The 19,553-nt window shown below is 38.6% G+C and overlaps 1 protein-coding gene across 9 annotated transcripts in view; it reads right to left on the reverse strand.

The window, feature by feature from the left end:
- The window catches only part of WDFY3 (WD repeat and FYVE domain containing 3), a 166,096-nt gene that overhangs the window by 28,852 nt on the left and 117,691 nt on the right, over positions 1-19,553 (reverse strand). For 5 of the 9 annotated variants that reach the window (XM_064651756.1, XM_064651757.1, XM_064651753.1 and 2 more), the window contains 14 exons: positions 18,604-18,698; positions 16,464-16,584; positions 15,238-15,455; positions 12,303-12,538; positions 10,925-11,059; positions 9,506-9,685; positions 8,054-8,098; positions 7,364-7,597; positions 5,915-6,014; positions 4,844-5,004; positions 4,037-4,266; positions 3,076-3,185; positions 2,091-2,273; positions 1,413-1,570 (listed from right to left, as the gene is read on the reverse strand). In XM_064651756.1, coding sequence (XP_064507826.1) covers positions 1,413-1,570; positions 2,091-2,273; positions 3,076-3,185; positions 4,037-4,266; positions 4,844-5,004; positions 5,915-6,014; positions 7,364-7,597; positions 8,054-8,098; positions 9,506-9,685; positions 10,925-11,059; positions 12,303-12,538; positions 15,238-15,455; positions 16,464-16,584; positions 18,604-18,698 — 2,206 coding nt within the window. The remainder of the gene's footprint in view (positions 1-1,412; positions 1,571-2,090; positions 2,274-3,075; positions 3,186-4,036; positions 4,267-4,843; positions 5,005-5,914; positions 6,015-7,363; positions 7,598-8,053; positions 8,099-9,505; positions 9,686-10,924; positions 11,060-12,302; positions 12,539-15,237; positions 15,456-16,463; positions 16,585-18,603; positions 18,699-19,553) is intronic. The other 4 variants (XM_064651755.1, XM_064651754.1, XM_064651750.1 and 1 more) reach the window with 2 other exon arrangements.

The following is a 19,553-nucleotide window of genomic DNA, read 5'->3' on the forward strand; positions in this document are numbered from 1 at the left end:
AATAAATGTGTATGAATATATGTGTATGAAAAAGTGTATGAATTCATCGCCTTGCTAAATTTGCTTGCAAATAATAGTTTTTTTTAAAAAATTACTTAGATGATGAATTTCAAACTGCTGCACACAGCAGTATTTAAGTTTTTGTTTGGTGTTTTCTTATTTTGTTCCTTTTTCTAAAGGGGATAAAATTACGTGTAGGAATATCCTTTAAAAAAAAACTGGAAAACATTTGGAAAATATTTGAAACACATGACTAATAGCTCAGAACATTCCCAAACAGCCAAACATTGGCACTGACAAATATTACTACTTTTCCCTGTTTCCTTATAAGTAATATTTTGTGGATGCTCCCTTGTTTCCTGGAAATCCTCAAGATACCCATCCCTCCTCACTCTGTCCCACAATATGCCTGTTTTCAATTATTGCTTCCTCTATTGACACAGTCAGCAACAGTTCCCATCAGCTCTTGGTGAGTTTCTTCCCTTTCACTTTCAGTGTATGCCTGCTCACCAGGAAAAGGACAGAGCACTGAGAATTCTTTGTTTTATCAAACCTATTGGCTAGTTTGCAGATCAGAAACAAAACTAGGAACATGTTTTTTGCAGAGGACACAAACTCAGATTAAGTCAACGGGAGTTAAACATTCCTTGTGACAGGAATACACCTTGAACCAACATGTCCCCAGTGTTTCAAGTACTAAATACAATAAGAACTTAATCCTCTAAAACTTTCAAACCCCTCTTTCCTTTGTTTTCAATGCCCCAAATAATTTACACTCTTAGCACTGCCCCATTAGGTACAGTTCTACTGAGAGCACCAGCACCCCTGCTGTGCTACTCTGCTCTGGACTTCTTTTTAAATTATTTTTTTTAAGCAAGCAGGTTTGTAAAGTGAATTTTTTTTAAGCAAGCAGGTTTCTACCATCACATGTTGCTTTGCTGAACTCTTCTTTGTAGCACAATAAAATCAGCACAAAGCAGCATTTGTTTGGTCATGATACATGCATGGTCATACAGGGATTATTCCTAAACCACATAATCTTGAGGGCAGGATGGAAAAGAGGACAAACATCTGCCTCACAGCTTCCATTTCAGTGCAGTAGTGCAAACTGAATTGAAGACCCAGACTAGCAAAGGCATAAAGCACACATGTATCCAGAAGCACCTGAGCAGTCTCACCAACAACAAAGAGTTTAACTCTTGGCTTAATGTTAAGGATATGCAGATGGACCTAGTACATGAGGACACACAGCAGCAAGATGCCCAGTGTGGACAGTCAAAAAAGGGAAAGAAAATCAAGCACCAGATACCCCTTCACACTCTGCAAGATTCCCTCCACTGGGATATTTATCACAAGCCCTGAACACACACTGCTGGATTTTAGACTGCATGTTATTAATTGACAGAAATTACCTGTGTAGAGAGGTTGTGTTTATTCAGTCCACTCTCCTTGCGGTTTCTCCTGGAACCAGTTAGTTTAGAGAGGCCAAAGCCACTGCTAACTCGTGAAAGTTTGGACTGTGTGGCTGGAACCAAAGCCTCCCCTCTACTGATGCATTTCTTCTCATGAGCTGAAAAACAAAGTGTTGGGAGCGCTTTTTAGGTATTTCCACAGCCCCCCCCATTACAGTTGGTTTTTTAAAAAAACCCAACCTTTTCTGTTGCTTCAGAAAGGCCTGACTCCACTCAAAACATTTCTGCAAATATACTGTCAGGGAGATACTGGAAAATGGAGCAAACATCAGCCAGGGACAAAGCACATCTAGAAATACAGAGACTGCAAAACCAAGCATTCCAGAAGGTTCCAGATAGTTTCCAGAAAGTCCTTCCATACACCCAGGTTAACCTCAATTACCTCAGAACTGTGTAATCATCAAAGGAGTCACATCTATGGCACTTTATTATCTGCTGTCCAAACTCTTGCTAATTCAATCAAGCATCAGTTGACCATCTTTATTATATGGGCACAGAACTAACTTGTTTTAACTTGTTGTCCACCAGGATTCCCAGGTCCTTTTCCTGGAAAACTGCTTCCTACGCTGAACAGATTTCTGAGTCAAGAAGTGGCTATAGCATCACTGCTATACTTACCCAAATGATTTTGCCAACACTTTAAACTCGCTTCCTCAATAAAAGGTCTTGCAACGGTTATGTCCACTTGGCCACGATCATTGACAGGCAGAGTCACTTTGAAAACTTCTTCTAAAACTTGTTTTTTACTGTGGATAAGCTCTGTCCACACTCTGTTTATGGCTTTTAAAAGAAGCTGGCGACCTGTACAAGTACAAGATCACAAACAGCAAGCTCTCTATAGTGCTGACAGAACTGGTATTTTTACAGTAGTGAAATGAATAATTTCTGCAATTATACTCTAGTTTCTTCCCCTCTTGCATGATGTGTGAAATGCCTTTGGTCAGACTGTCTTTTTCTGCCATTGATATGCTATCAATTAACTTTGGCCATTTTTCCCCCGTGAATTTGAAACACTGGCTCTGATTAGTTGTGGTTCATCTCCCACATCCATCTACTAACAAAATGAGATTGAAACAAACCTTACAGTAGTCTGTGCCTATATGCTTGAGTATTTTTACATGACTGTATGCCTAAGTACATACATGCATAAATATTAAACGTACATATGTAAGAAAAAAAAATTCACTGAATATTTTCTTCCACAGCTAGGTCATACATTTCCTTTGAGTGGAAGATCCTGAGGATGCCACTAAATAATAATTTTATAGTTTATACCAACCCACTTTCTGTTGCATTTAACACAGTGCATATAATGCAGTATTTCTAATTCTGGTGCATGTCCAGACAGGAATAAATACCTCTTACTACTTTAACAGAACACTAACTTATCCTGGATATGTCTGTCTTGGTATTTCCAAGTGTCTTTTCATTAATGTTTTATATATTTTTATACACACACATAGCCCACACACCTTTCCAGAGAGTAACTGGGTAACCTCCCCCCCCATAACCCCTTGCCCCGAGTTACTGAGGTAAAAGATTAGTGGTGACAATACAGAAGCACCATTATGAGACATCTGTAGCTTTGTCACTCTCAGATTACCTTCACTGACATCTTGATTGTAGACTCCATCTGGTTCTATATCAGAGGGGATCATAATGTGCCAAGTTGTCATCCTGGCTTCTGCTTCCAATCCGAACCCATCAACATTGCTACAAACACACAATGAATTAACAACCACCAGAAAAAAAAAAAAATCCAACAACAACAACATACCAAGCTAAAGCATTTGATCCCCTGTAACAGTATCACAAAGACTAATACATGCTACTACAGCAAAGTATCTTCACTTGAGTTCTGACAATCCGTGGTCAGAAGCTGAACTGAAAGTTTATGAAACAATGACATGCCATGGACACTGGTGTCACTAGAGGAAGATGGTGATATTTGAAGAAACACAAAACAGACGAGGCCAGAAATAGAGAACAGGGTTTGATGATGCTTGCCAAGTGTCTCTGGATGAAACACAAGTTGTGCATCTTTTTGGAAAGAACAAATGAAAATGCCAGGCTGGCATTTGAAGCAATGCAGAAAAGTGGGTGTTCTACAGCATCTGTCATGGACACCTGATTTAATGCATGACTGGACTTACTCAATGCTGTACATAAAAGTACTAAGATACAGAATTTGTATGAAATGATTCAATAGACAATAAATCAAGTGATGGGACCTTTATTAATTACCTAGCACCAGTGTTTCTATCTTTAAAACATTTCAAATTACAAAAGGATAATAACAAAATGGTTAGATAAACACTTGTCAGCATTTTGAAATACCTCTGTAAAAGGATGTAAAAACGGTCTCTATACCCAGGATCTTCAAACCTGATTTTGTTTCAAAATGAATCTCTTCAGCTTGTTTGTAATTCACTGGCTGGGAAGTTACAACCAGTTATCCAGAATTTGCTGATGTATTTTCAAGGTGAGCGCCATTACTGAGAAAGAACAGGACATTTTCGTACTTCACAGCCCTGGTTCTGGAATGACCTGTCTGAGATATTTACCTTCCCCCATGCAGATTAATCAAGCAGTGAGCCAGGCAGCTGATGAACTCTTGATCATGATTCCCAGGTCCCAAAATTAAGTTTCTATTCACAGTAAGGACCCTTAGGGAATCAAGGAGAGCCACTTGCTGAGGAACGGTTTTGTGCGCTCTTGAGAACTGATACAAGATGGTTCTGTTCAGGCAGTGATAAATGGCATCCAGCGATAGTCCCTGAGATCTTCTTTTTGACTGATGGGGAGCAAAAAAATCATGATCAGATAGCAGCAGAAAATCATTTTACTGGCACAAAATCTTACCTTGAATTGACCCGCGCTCATTTTTCACAATTAGTATTTTACCAAAAGTGTCAATCCCATGAATTTCAAGGACAAAAATTACATTAATGATAATACATTTATAATTCTAACATCTATAAAGATGCTGCTGATTTCTAACAGTAACAGTCTTCTAACAATCTCCAATAAAAGTATATGAGGAGAACACTGGCTTTCCAAAAACATCAAGGTAAATTTAGGAAGCTTCCCAAAATTCCTGCAAGGTATATTTGTTTATTTTGGTGGATTTCTAAAAAATAATGTCATCTGAGAGCAGTTTTTACTCAACTACCCCATATTAAAGCACTCCACACTGATAAGATGAGCTAAGAAAGCTCAGTAAAGAGAGAGGAAGCCTGGGGAAGAAAAGCATATTTCTATGCTGACCTTACATGTGCCACTAGCAGGGTTCTTAGTGACACCACTCCATGCATTTCAACCTAACCTTCAAAAAGGGTTTTGCAGGCAGGCTAATAGAACAACACTGTTACCTGTGCAATGAGCTGGATTATGAAGTCCACAAGAAGCTTGGATTCTTTGTTGAACATGCCCTGCCAAAGCTTATCTACCACACGCTGTGTAAAATAAAACACATTGTTCACCAGCACTTGGTAGCTTCCTCCACTCGTTATAGGCAGAGATGCATCTTCCCCTAGGTAACAAAGAACACAAAAGTTTTCTTCATTTATCAGAAAAACCCATCTGCATAAATACACTTACATTAGTTTATGCTTTCTAGACTTCTGCAAAAGAGATTCAGTCAAAGATAAAGTTAAAACCTCATGGCTTCCCTACAATAAGCTTTGATGGTAAGCAAACATGGTTCTGGATTTATTTTATTAATGCAGTGTACCCAGTGAAAGACAAATCACTGCTATGGCAAGAAATGGGGAGCCTTACAGGCACTTTTGAAGAGAAATGCATACAGCCCCATGACACCTAGGATGGAGACAGAACAGACCTAGAGCTCCTGGGAAGTCCAGCAGGCCACCACGAAATCCAACTGGGCCCCCGAGCAGCCATACTCCTAGAGGTCCCTTCCTGATCATCTAAATCCATGCACTGGTGGAACAGCCTACCCTACTGACATCCAAGTTACAAGCTTCTAATTCTCTTCCTATCCATTTATCAATGGAGTGCTACTCCTTTTTTCTGGGGTGCTGCCTTCATAATAAAACTACAGTAGGAGGGAGTGGAAACAAAGCTAACTTTTAACCTGTGATAAACTGACACAAACTCCAGATCCTCTACCAAGGTAATAAGGACATGACAGAGTATGCAAGATCCAGTTTCAGTTCTTTCTGCTGTGACTGCAATTTGTCTGACTTTCATATCCAAAAGACTTATGCCATGTAGTTTTTTTGAATAACCTATTTTACAGCTTCGGCACAATCAAGGTAGTGAGGGAACATGCAAGGACAGCAACACCATTTACACATCAGAGGAAAGGAAAGGGTAGAGAGAAAAATAAAGACAATCAAGATGCAAAATAACAGGACAACAAAAAAAGAAAAAGTCATAGAACCAAAACCTTGTGTTTTGATTAAAGTTTGTTATATTACCCAATAAAACATCAGCTGCAAGTAAGTGGTCCATCACTCCATCCAAAACATATGTCTGAAACTCCTTCTGCTGTGTTCGTGTTGATCTTTCAGGGGAAGCCTGAAAAAAGATATGAAGATAATATTCAGATAATTAATATCTCTGAGCAAAAAAAGAGGGAGAGGAAGGCTGTTCTAGGTGATTTCCTCTTTTCTCAGCTCTTGTGAACTACTTTTATTTTCTCTTAACATTCTGTCCCAAGTAAAAAGTTTTGGCTTTATCTAAAAATTTAAGCGTGCATGTCAAGGATACATTGGCTGCAAGCAGTCTTACAGAGCAGGCATTATTCCTATTTAAATCCAGTACATTTATCTTCTGCCATAATAGGAACTGGAAAAGAACACATTCTGAAAAGGTGCACAAAACTCTAGTTAAACATATGGTTAAACTGTGATCTCCTCAGTTCTCACAGTCACCCCTCCTTCAGTAAAATGAGTAAATGGGATAGATCAAATGTAATCAATCATCACTTCCATGTGGGGTTCTGCATATTACTAAATCAGCCTTGATAAAGTCATATAATAGATATATGGGCTAAACTAAAGGGGAAAATGACTTTAGCACCTTGTGTTGGTCAGTGAACACACGATCACTCGTAACTGAACAATTCACTTGAACACTCCTAGAAAGCAATACAGCATTAAGTTTGGCAGTGTTTACATACACAATTCTCTTTATTCTAGGGGGCCAGTAACACTGATGAGTGATAACAAGTTAAAACAGCTGTAAAGCAATGGCAACCAACTGAATATGGTCTCAAACACTCCTCCCGATGTCAGTGGATAACTGCACCTTTTGACATTTCATTTTTTGCTTTGTGACACAAAGAGGTGCCCAATTGCCCCGGGAAATTTGTTAGGAAACGTACAAGCATGGTCCAAAATTCCTGCAGCTTTCAAAAAAGATCAGGGAGACTCAGTAATACATAAGATGAGGTGGCAAATAGGCAGGTCAAGGAAGAGTGAGAACTGATGTGAACTGAACATTTCAAAATACATTGTCTGAAGGAGGTGTGGGCAGTTAAACAGTAACTGAACTCCTCACCTCCCTGCCTCACCATTAACAGGATGATGCTTTCATCAAGTGTAACAAGCTTTAAAAGATAATTTACAGGAAGACAACACAGTTATTTTGTGAGGTTTTATAGCATATGGCACCATATGTCTTTTTATCTAATTGGCACCATCTATGGCAATATTTCTTTTTATCTAATGTGAATAAAACAGAAACCTTAATATTTCTGCAGGGATTTTATATTCTCAACAAAGTCAATACAGCTGTCGTGGTCAGAAAAGTGTTCAACAAATTAAACATACTTCACAGCAATAAAACTTGAAGAAAGCTACGACTTCACAATAAGTTCAAATAATAAAAAACAAAACAAAACACAAAACCCAAAGAAACTCTACCTCTAGCAGAAGATCTACCAGTGGAGTCTGTTTGCTGGCTGGTGTGAGACATAAGTTATCAATTATCATCACACGCATGAAGTCAAACACAAACTTTTTGGCAGGATGGTTGGTTAAGTATGTTTTGGTGCCAACATTGCAGTATTCTGACTGGCTCCTGTTCATGCCAGAATCAGCTGCAAAGGCTTTAAACTCTTCAGCTGGGGACCCAGCTTCGTCATCAAGATCAGTGACCTGTGGAAAAGAGCACGTTAAAACTGTAGAGATCAGCAAATTAATGGCAGTTTTTTCACTTTTCTATTATTTGCTTGTCTTTCTAAGGCTTTTTCGCTTCATATTTTGCTTCTTAAGAAGCATTTTTACAAGATTATGATGTTCAGGATCAGTTTCCTAATACACAACAGGAGAAACATCCAGTTTCAGATTCCCAAGGCAATCAATCATCAGTGAAGACTGGTGTGAGTTACATTTCACATTCACTGACCAACAGAAGTACTTGAGCAATTTCTAAACACTTGGCAAAAATAAATTTTCTCATTGCAAAAAAAAAAAAAAATAAAGTTTTGAAAAGTTATTAACTAAAGCAGTTAAAATAAAACCAAGACAGAAACCAACTAAAAAAAAGGCCATCAAGCTTACATAACAGAAAACAAAAAAGTAACTGAGCCTTTTCTTTTTTTAATACGATACCTTCATCAGAGTGCAGTTATGGGTAAGCCGGTTTCCCAAAAATCTCTAAAAAAAGAGAAAAAAAAAAAGGGTCTCCACAGCTTTCCCATTTCTGATGAACAGAAACCTTTGAGAGGCTAGCTCTTAAAGAGGACTGCAACAAAAGCACAAACAGTAATGAAAGCTGTCAAATCCAAGAGACTGACTCTTTTCATGTAACTCCCTCCTCCAAGTGAAAGAAGGTACAGCATGATTTCCCTCAACAAGCTTATCCATTGCCAGCTTACATGTGGAATAACCAAACATTTTGGACATTTGGTCTGCTTTAGTAGGAGAGTTTTCCCAAGAAATTAAGAGAACTCCAAATATGTGTTCTTTCTAGTTTTAATAGCTGTCTCAGAAAAGCTGAAAGATCAGTTAAGAATTTTCTCTCAAGGCTGAATTTGGATTACAATGTTTTGTTGCAGAAACCTGGTTGTTATTCAGCTATTTCACAAGGGATTGATTTAGGCAGAGGGAAATGCTGGAGGAATAAACCAATTTGGAGTCACGAGAGCCTTCAAACTGTGAAGAGCTCAAGTTGTCAGGCAGCTATACAAAGTTCCAAGGGATCTAGCAGTTAAAATAAAATCTGCTCAGAGACACAAGGCTCCTCTAAAAATTCTACAGGTGAATGCCAAATCAGCATTACTAGTTTATAAGTAGCACTTTTTTGAGAGAGACCAAGCTCCTGCTAATATAAAAGCAAAAAAATCCCCTATTTTTCATGAGAGACTCATCAGCATGCTCTGTTAAAAACTGATCTCCCACTTTTATTGACAAAATGATAGCATGCCACCAGTAAGTATTTCCTGAACTGTTTTATCATACTCTCCATTATTCTAGCATTTGGCAACCTGAAGCCCAACTATCCTTCCATGTTCTTAATAAAATTACTTTTAGATGTTGGCTAGCAGTACCTGTTTCTTTCTATTCATTTTCTAGAAATAGTATTATTTGTAAATGGCACTAAGCTCAAAGAATACTTTAGGCAGCAATGTTGAATTCACACCCTCTCCTGGCTTGAACTCAGAAGTTCCGGGAAATGCAAGAACACTGTTTTGTGGTTAGACCACAAAAGCAGAAATGGCAAGTGGAAGAAAAAAGAAGTTTTAGATTTTATCACATCCTCCAGAGCAGAGGGCTGAATGCACAGGCTGACTCAGTCTTTTTAGCTTTTGTAAATATGAGCTAATATTTTTCATATAATTGAAAATAATGGTCCACTAGAAAACAAACAAATTGTGTATGTTCCCCCCAAAATGCTGTTCTGTTGAACACGTGCTTCTTTCAGCTCCAAAACCCAAGTACAAAATGTCCAGCCCAGCCTTGACAATGCCCTCTTTTGCAGGGTGAGTTATGACTGTTAATTGATAAATCCTCAAAAGTAACATTCAGGGGAAAAACAAACAGCTAAATAGTTGGATTTCCTACCATCTCAGAGTAAGGTCGTATGTTGAAAGGGAACACTGTTGCTGCCAGCGCACACAGGAACTCTGGACTCATCCACAAGGAAATGAGGTCTGGCACATTGTGATACAAATACCGAAAGAACTGCATCAGGGTGACTGGATATTCTCGAAGCCAAGAGCCTTCCTCCTCTGACTGCCAAGGCTGGGTTGAAAAACAAACACCAGATCAGCACAGATAGCACTAATTGAAGAATGCTTATTTCAGAAAGGAAGAGAAGCTGCAGGGTCAAATATGCAATCAAATACACTGTCAAACATGCAATGACATACACGATGTAACGTGATGAAAGATGGGGCCAAATGTGATCAACCACATGGACAAGCACTTGTTCAAGCAGAGCAGACATAAGTGATTGAATAGGGGGCCAAGCACATGACCAGCTGTGAAAAGCACATTGAGAAATGTCACTGTGTGTTGAAGGACTTGTCAGAACACCCGACTGAAGACGCAGTGTCTGAACATGTGACCTAATAACTGATCAAACAAGTGACAGAAAACGAGTTTGAGTACATCACCAACACAAACCTGACTCAACGTGACAGAACACATATCTAAGCATGTCACCACACGATAAACACCCGACCAAACATGTGACCAACCACCACCATAGGTGACCAGCAAGAGACAGACCATGTGACAACAGGAATGTGCCCTGCAGCAGGTCATGAAGGCATAACCAGTACGCATGTCCAGAAGATGCTTCTAAACATGTTAGCATGGGAGAAACATGCAAGCAATGGAGGACATCACAAACACATCATGACCAAACAGGAGACAACCAGACAGGTGCTGCTTTTAAAGCATTTTGTGAGATAATTTTCAGCAGATAACACACTCGAGATTCAAGGAAATACAGAATTTTCCCACTGAGAGACCAACTTCCACTACTCTTGACATTAGATTCAAAGATGAGAAGATGACACATTTTTCTGGCAGTAAATTCATTTCCTCCAGCATGTGGCTATTCATAGTCAGGGGACTTCTCTGCATGTGGAAGGTTCATGTACAAAATCTGCAACTCGCATAGCTCTGAGCAGATGGAATATACTCTCTCTAACATGCCCCCACGATGTTAATTGGGAAAGAAATTCAATTATCTCTGCCAAGGACATTTTATCCTTCTGCTTTCTTGTTTTGTTTTAATTGTAGCTAAACACAGAGCCCAGCCTTTTTGTGGCCACTAACATTTCCACAGACACTGGAAAAAAGTAACATAGAATAACCCACTAAAATGACAGTTTTCACCCAAGTATTATGAGCCTATCTCACAGCTGGTTTTGTCGTGACACTTGACAAAAAATTTTTCTAATTTGGCTTTTCACCACATGGCAAACTCAACTCATAATATTCAAATACAAGGAAAATTTTTTTTATGCTTACAGAATTCAGCATGCTCCTCAGCATTCCCAACAACAGGAAGGCAGCTTCCGTGCAAACACTGTGTATTGAAGAGGTAACAGTGCCACAGGAGGCAGGAACTCCAAATATGAAAGTCCAAATAGAGTCTAAATCAAACTGTAAGAGGTGAAAGAGAAAAAAGAAGACATGAAATAATCCCTTTCTCTTATGCAATTGGATACTGCTTTTTATTACACATACAATGCACTCATTTGGCAGTATTTAAAAAATTCTTTTGCATCCTCCAGACTATATCACCATAAGTTTCATATGAAAGTCATATGTCACTGAAGAAAATTTCTTTCAACAATGGGCTAATGTAACAGCAATTCTTCACAAAGTATTTAAGTATTTTGAAACAAAAGATCACACAGGCTGCACAATCCCCTCAGTTTACTTCTTGCATCTAGCAGTAAAACCCACATGGTATTCAACAGAAGGAAAAAAAAAAGATAACAAACAACACAAAAAAATCAAGTTGCAATTTCCAGCAAATCTAAATAATTAAATGAATTAAAACATTTAACAAAGTTCCCACCTCCTGCATTAAGAGTGCTACTAAGTAGTAGAATTTAGTTTTGATTTAACAGTGTCATACTTCAGTGCTGTAAACAGATGAGTGAGTTTCATGCCTCTACTTCATGTTAGCACAGTGCTGAATGTGCTGTCAAGTACTGCTCTTGAGAATACAGGCAGACAGAATACTACCTGGTCTGAAAACTTTTCAGTTCTCACTAATAAATAAATGTTAGCACTGCACCCATTCTAAACAGGCACTTTGTCTATTTTGAGTGTGGTTTTTCATCATAAAGCACTACCCTAGGCCTTCTAGGACTCTGTTGTAGACCATATAATATCTACTCATTTACATATAATTCAAACAAGCCCCAAATCAACCTGCTCAGAATAAGAGCAACCAACATTTTTCAGCAACAACTGGATTGCCTCCCCAAAAAAACCACAGAAACTTTTTGAAATAAAAGCTATCTTGTTTTGTCTGTAACCTTGTGAACCCTCTTTAACACAACAACTCCCTACTTCTTAAAAACCACATAAAAACCCCACAACCAAAGAAAGCAAGCAAAAAATTATGTTCCCTTCAATGCCTATACCACATCAGATTGAACTAGGGATCTGGTTCTCATTTGACCCTGAAATGGACCAAAATGATGGCCAAGCCATAACAGCCTGGCTTCCACATACCCCCAGGGTACCCTGTCCTCCCACCCCAGACAGCTCAGCACTAAACAGCACACCCTGACTGAGTCAGCTGCAGAGAAGAAGGAGGGGGTCTGGTTAATCCGTTATTTTCTTTCATGACAGACAGAACTACATTTACATCTTACTAGATAATCCCTACCTGGCAACCCTGATTACACTGGCTGCTGATGACAGGTGCACTGACCTGCAGGTTTTCAGGCAGTTCAGTGACTGGCTGCTGCAGGAAAAGGGCCATGAGAAGGAAATAGAGTGCAGGTACATTAGTGTGCTTCGGGAGAAGGGACTGCAGAACAGGAAAGCCTGGGAAGTGACAAGCGTCCCGGTTGATCTCCCGGACCGTTGATCTGCCGCCAGCACTCCTGCCCACATTGAACCCTAAGATGAAAAACAACACACAAAGACAATAATGTTAACAGGGAATTGCCTGTGAAGATCACTCTTACCCATGCAGTGAACTTGAGAGAGTGCCTCCTCAGAAACTGATGCTGTAAAAAATGAATGTGTGCATCCAGACTGTCACACACATATGACACCATTCTGCTTCAGATGTCCACTTTTTTTAAACAATTAAAAAAAAAAAGGAAATTATAGCCTTCCAGTACCACATAGATGACACTGCTCCATACAGACTGCCCAATGCTACTGCTTATAACACACAGATCCATTTTCTGGCTGCGACCACAATTTCTGACTTCTGAAACACGCAAGCTTCTGAAAAAAGATATTTTGCTGGCTGAGAGGGAAGTTATCACCTTAATCTCAGTTACATACTTATATTACCAAGCAGCAATTCCATGGCCCATTTAAGTCTATGGGCAGTTAATTTTTCTCCAAAAATGTCTCAGGGGCATCTTATTTCAGATATTTTGTTAATGATTAATCAGTTGGTATTAAGTGCTCTTATTTTGTTTAATTTAAGTGCTGCCAGAGCCACCTTTTGTGTACTTCTACCTAAGTATTTGAATTTCCTCTTTAATGAAAAAAAAAAACCACCAAAACATCAGGATGGCAGAAGCTCTTATTTTCAAGTAAAGAAGAAGGCAAGAAGACAGTTCAGTTTCCACATCAGCAGAGTGAGCCATTCTTCTGACATTGCCAGAGGTCAGGTTGTTTTTCTGAGACTCAAATACAGATACACTTTCCATCAGAAATTGACTTTTTAAACAGAAAACATCTATCAGGAATCAGACCAGTGAAATCTGTGCTACAAATTTGAGGGAATTCCATCAGTAACTTTCAACAAAAATGGCTCGTATTTCACCTCATGAGAAATTTTGGAGCCAATATGTTCCGTCTTATTAAAAAACACAGGGTACAAAAATTAGATAATCTGTCACTATCAGTTGATGAGACACAAGTTTAAAAATATCTGTTTGGATATTTTAGTCTACCTTGGATTCAATAAAGTGATACTATAATAAGAAAAATAGGAAAACTCTACAAATGCTCTTCAAATGTGATTGTATATGAAAATCTTATTTAGAGAGATTTTGTGACTGAAGAAAGTGTTTATGTTATTGGATGCTTAAAGCAGACACTGAATAAACAACAGTCTATTGCCTAAGATACCAGTGGTTTTCAAGTTTTTAGGCACAATCATGCAAGGGAAATGCTTGTGCAAAAATTGTTTCTTAAACAAAATACAGAACATTAATCAAAATTAGTCAAACAACAGATGCTTTTTATGATAACAATAAATATTTGCATGTGTTATACGGCTTCAGAATTGCTGTTTTCCTTAATCTTCCTAATTATTAATGCAAATCATTATTAATGGAAAGAACCATCCTATGCTCCTAGTTGAATATCCCAAGGGATATATTATGGGAAACTGTAAACATACAAACTTAACGGAGAGTTTTATTTATGCAAGAAAACAACAAGATGGCATACTTTGAAACCTATCAAAGAGACAAAGCAGAAAAAAATTTTTTTTTTAAATATTTTTAAACTTTCATTTCAGGAAGAGCCCTCTTCCTGAAGTAAGATCACTTTCAACAACACTTCACAATTATTTCCTTATAATAAACCAATTCAGAAAAGCCTTTGGCGCAGAAACAGATCATACACTGCTGCAACACAGAGAGGTGGCTCCTTGTACAGTTATTTTAGGAATAGCTTTAAGTTGAAAGTACTGTGATACAAGTGCCCTGGCCTAAAGGCTACTCAAGCTCCTGAAAGACTCCCATTTAACGTCAGTGGGTTTGCACCAGGGCCTGAACGGACATTCATCTAAAACAATCCATCTTATTTGGACTGAAAAAAACCCCCAGGTCCATGGGAAATTGCCTCTACACCTGTCTACAAAGAACTGACATCCATTACTTCAGACATTTGGAGATGCATTTCAGACAGTTGAGAGATGCTCAAAATGGGTCCTGTAGACTGAAGTGTTATACACTGAGTTCTAGGTCACATGGGGTAACTGAGAGGTCTGATAACCCTGATAAGTGAGGCTTTAAGAACCTGCAAAAAAAGTCTTTAATAACACAGAGAGCATGTTTGCATATGGACAAACATAGGACAGGGAGAGGGAAAGAAATTTTGAGATGATACCATGAACACAGAAATTCCCAAGATAAAAGTCCGAACTGGTAAATCTGATTGGCACAGAACTCAGTAGACAAAGCAGTTCAGCACCACACGATGCTCTAACTAATAAAAGTAAACAAATAAGTAAATCTTACTGGATCTCTGTTAGCTGTGTACATAAGGTCCTATGCTATACCTTTTCATCTATAGCTTAGATGTGCCTGCCCATGGAACATATTTAACCTTACCATGATGGTAACAGAAAAAAACAACTGGCTACACAGGCTTTGTGCAGATGAACTACAATGACATCTGTGCCATGTCAACTGGAGGGCAGTTTTGTAAAACCTCTCCCTTTTGCCTAGGAAATCTTAACTCTTAGTTGTAAGAAAAACAAGGAGCAGAAGCACCTGATTGCAGCACAGACAGTAATAGAAAGGATGCACCTCCCAGACAGCATCCATACAATAACCCCCCTCCCTCAACACATGAGCACAGACACTCCCAGTAATCCCTAAATTCCGAGGAGCTGAGATGCATACCTAGCACAGTACCAATCTTATTGGTCAGGACAGAATCCGTCTGATCGAGCCAGCCTCCACCACTGAGACCCTCCTTAAACTTGATAAGGATGGACTGATTACTCAACAGGACCACAAGAATTCGCATGGCTGCTGTGACTGTGGTGGAATGCAGATGTTCTTCCATAAACATCATAATCCAATCAAAACCCAGTGTCTTGACCAGTTCTTCACAAGCCCTAAGTAAAGAGAGTTAAAAAAAAAAAAGTCACATTTTACAGCATTTAGTTTCCTACTAGACAGCAAAAAACAATGTCCTCCAGTGCAGGGCAAACTTCAAGAGCAAATTCAGATCTATCAAAGAGTTAAATGAATTCTTAGGTAAGTTTGCTACAAACATGAATGTCACTCGTTGAATCTTGTTAGATGGAACAGGTAAGTTGTATTTATTTAGAAGAAAGGAAAAACTAATTACAGCTCCTGGGACTATTCCATTGCATGATATTTCTCCAACTGTTACTTGTGATAACGAATATGGAATTCTGAACTGGAAACTTTTTGTTAAGCCATACAGGAAGTTTTCACAAGTCTTCTTAATAAACTGGTATTAAAAAAACTGAAGGAATGTTGTTTGTTTGGTTTTATTAAGGGAAGAGTTGCTTGGAAATATCTGAAAATACATGGGGTTTTTTCCCTTTTTTTAAAGCACTATTCCTTAAAAGCTTAAACAGGTTTGGGTTGTGTGTCCATCAATCCCTACATAATCTACAGATGCCATACATTCACAAAATGCCATCAACAGACTCCAGACAGGCTACTGGGTTGAAAGCTGTATTTTGCCAAGGTTTAACATGAGTGATTCAATGTCTCTTCTCCATCTTGCCATATGACTCTATGGCCTCATAAAACTACAGTATTATTCTTCCCTCACCTGCAATTTTAAGTAACTAAGGGGCATTCTACGGTCAATGATCCTAACAATAACCCCTGCTGGAGCCATTTGATCTCAGCCAAATGAGAAGCTGATTACCCCACTTCTCTAAAAACACAAGTTTTCTCTTTGACAGATTTTATTTTCTCTATAGCCACACATGAAGTTATGAGAAAACAGCATCATGAATCATGTATTCCATCTCTACTAGCATACTTAGAGGTAATTCAGTGAATCAAATGGGGGCTGTGTAATTCTCACCCTTGAAATAAAAAACTATAACCTTTCTCTACCTCAAGGGTTTTTTTGTACTTACTGCAAATTAACAGTTGTCTTTTCTTTAGATGTATATAGAAGCTTCAGAAGGATATCTAAAAGTCTGTTCCGTAGCAGAATAAGATTAGCTGAAACAAGTCCTCCAAAATCATCCTCTGTTCCTAAATATTAAAAAAAAACCCAAAAAAATAAAAACAAAATTAGGTTTTTGGAACTTGGGCATTTTAAGACTATTCATAAATTCCATCCATAAGCAAAGGAAGGTGTACTAAGTACACATACACCGCTGAGAAATGTTTGGTGCCCCGTTACCACTGTCACATACAGTTTGGGCAGTTTGAAGAACAGGTAAAAGGTAATCACAACTCCTCAGACAATAATCTAACCTGAAGTAGTCACTCCTGGCAGGCAGATATACAAACCCAATCAAATACCACCCCTTCACATTCCCCTCCCTTCTCTCAAAACTGCGTAACATGGTAACTAAATGCACATTTAGCATTTTGAAAGCTGGGTTGGTGGGGGTGAGGGGTGGGAATCCTGATACTTCCCAAATCCCTCCGAATCTAAGAAATGGAGACAAAAATTAGTTGCCATTTCTTTTAACAGATCCCCAAGCTCATCATCAGTTGAAAAACACACTGCAGCCAAGCCAATCCATGCAGCTCAGGACTAGCTTTACAGTTATTTTGCAAATCCCTCTTCCTGTACCTTATACTATCAGAGGAGGGCCATGCTTTTACATTATTTAAAATCAATAAAATCACAACTTGAGGCAATATGAGCAAAAATAAAGACAGATAAATGGATACTTTCTGAGCCAAGGTTTTGTACACAAGATGCAAACACCAAGCATCTTCTATGACAGAAAAACAGAAGAACTGATGAACACCACTAGCCTAAAAATTTCTTGTCTTCTGCCTCAAAAGCTTCTCTCTCTATTCCTGCCACATCCTGAATTTCTCTCCAAGGTTCTTCAGTCCCCTAGACAGGCAAAAAACCAACTCAGGCTGCGGTTAGCCTGGGGGAAAAAAAAATCATGGCTGGCCTGTAGTGAGAACATCAATCTGGATCTCTCTCCAATACCCACAGCCCCTTTTTTACTAAAAAGCTCAAATTTAATCATCTTTGAGACCACAAAAAGCAAAGGTATTGAGAAGGAAGAGGTGAGGCACAGCGGAATAATGATGAATCTCACTGGACCACAGAATGGTTTGGGTTGAAAGGGAGCTTTAAAAATCATCTAGTTCCAAACTCCTCTGCTATAGGCAGGGACACCTTTCAGTAGAGCAGGTTGCTCTATCCACCCAACCTGGCCTTGAACACTTCCAAGGATGGGGCATCCACAACTTCTCCAGGCAACCTGTTCCAGTGCCTCACCACCTGACAGTAAAGAATTAGTTCCTAATATCTAGTCTGAACCTACTTTCAGTTTAAAGCCATTCCCTCTCACCTCATCACTACATGCCCTTGTGGAAAGTCCCTCTCCAGAAAGTGCAGTCTGCCTAAACCTTGTTCTTCAGGAAACCAGATAATAAAACTAACTTTACAGCAGAAATACTTATCTCTCACTTGTCCCTGCTCACCAGTATATTCCCAAGAGATGCAGAAACATAGGATCTTTAGGTACTCCTAGTTATTTGGGTGACATTCACTGTGGGACTAAAACATCAGTTCAGGGAGACTGATGGAAAATGCAACTGCATAAGCCTTTTATCTTAAGGAAAACAAGGCTAGAAATGGTCTCAAAACAATTCAATATAAAAATTATTGAAGGACAGTAACATTTTTTTTTTTCCTAAGAAAAATAACTAGGCTGTCTTAGTTAATTCTTTCACTTCTTCTACACCTGGAGGGAAGATGCACCTAGTAAAGAGTTGCCTTTTTTTTCCCCTTTCCTCACAAAGAAGCAGAGATGCACAGCTGATTTGAAGGAGCAAGTGGAGGAAAGAGAACAAAACTATACAGTGTTATATGAAGGAGACAAAAGAAAGCTGAACAGGTTTTGCTCTGCTTTGCACTCAATACTGAAAACCAAAGTAGCAGTACTAATGGGCAGCCAGGTTATAACAAAATTATGACATTGCTAATGGCACTATTTCTACGTTTCATGTGTTCAAGCACAGAAGAGATCACAAAGTATTTTTATTCTACTGCTTCTAAGCGATGTCAACACTTACCACTGTCAAGCTTTTCTTCACTGTTTATTTCCATGACCACAAACTTCTCACAGACTGCAAACGTAGGTAAAGTGGAAGAGATGAACTGTCCAAACCTTGACATACATAGAAAAAACATCACTCACTGGTATGACAGATGCACTCTCATCTATCAATAATTCACCTTAAATATAAAACTGTGACACCAGTGACAGGGTGATATCCCGAAATGTCAGCTTTCTCACATCTAAAGATTGAGGAAAATCATCTCTAATCAAAGTAACTAGCCAAAACACAAATTAACTTGTTGTAATTAATGGAATCTTTGCAGACAAGTCTGCAGGTAAGGGACCCAGAAAATGCTAAGATTCAAGAAAGGAAACAGAGATATCACCAAGTCCTAGTAAAATGAACACCTCAAGTTAAAGAGAGGAGAACAAAAACATTCTCAACCCTTTACAGATGAACAATTATTACATCAATTACTACAGTGGTTACTCAACTCTGGAATAACATTTATGTCTATAGCTTGAGGTTATGTAACACAAGGTCATGGTTTTCCATGACAAGACGTTGATGTACTCAAAGAAAGGAGATGCAATATATTCCCCTTTCTGCTGCAACTAACCTGAAATGATCCCTAGCCAGTGTAACTTTTCCCAAGTTATGCAATATTTTTCATTTTTTATTTCCAAGGAAAACAAGGAAAATTCAGACAGGCATCCTACAATTTGTTCTGTAACCATTTAAGCTTAAAATCAATGGTTATATTCTTGAATAATTTTTTTCTTCTGTATAATTAAAACAAAGACAGGTCAGATGTTCAGGTTGAGGCTTCTGACACCTATAATTGTACTTTAAGTGAGAAGCTGAAAACATGACCATTTGTATGCAAAGAACTCCCAAACCCTGCAATATTTTATCCATTTTCTTTATAATGAAATGGGAGATGAGAAAAATCACGTTATCAA

Source organism: Pseudopipra pipra, chromosome 4 (assembly GCF_036250125.1).
Source record: "Pseudopipra pipra isolate bDixPip1 chromosome 4, bDixPip1.hap1, whole genome shotgun sequence".
Classification (NCBI taxonomy): domain Eukaryota; kingdom Metazoa; phylum Chordata; class Aves; order Passeriformes; family Pipridae; genus Pseudopipra; species Pseudopipra pipra.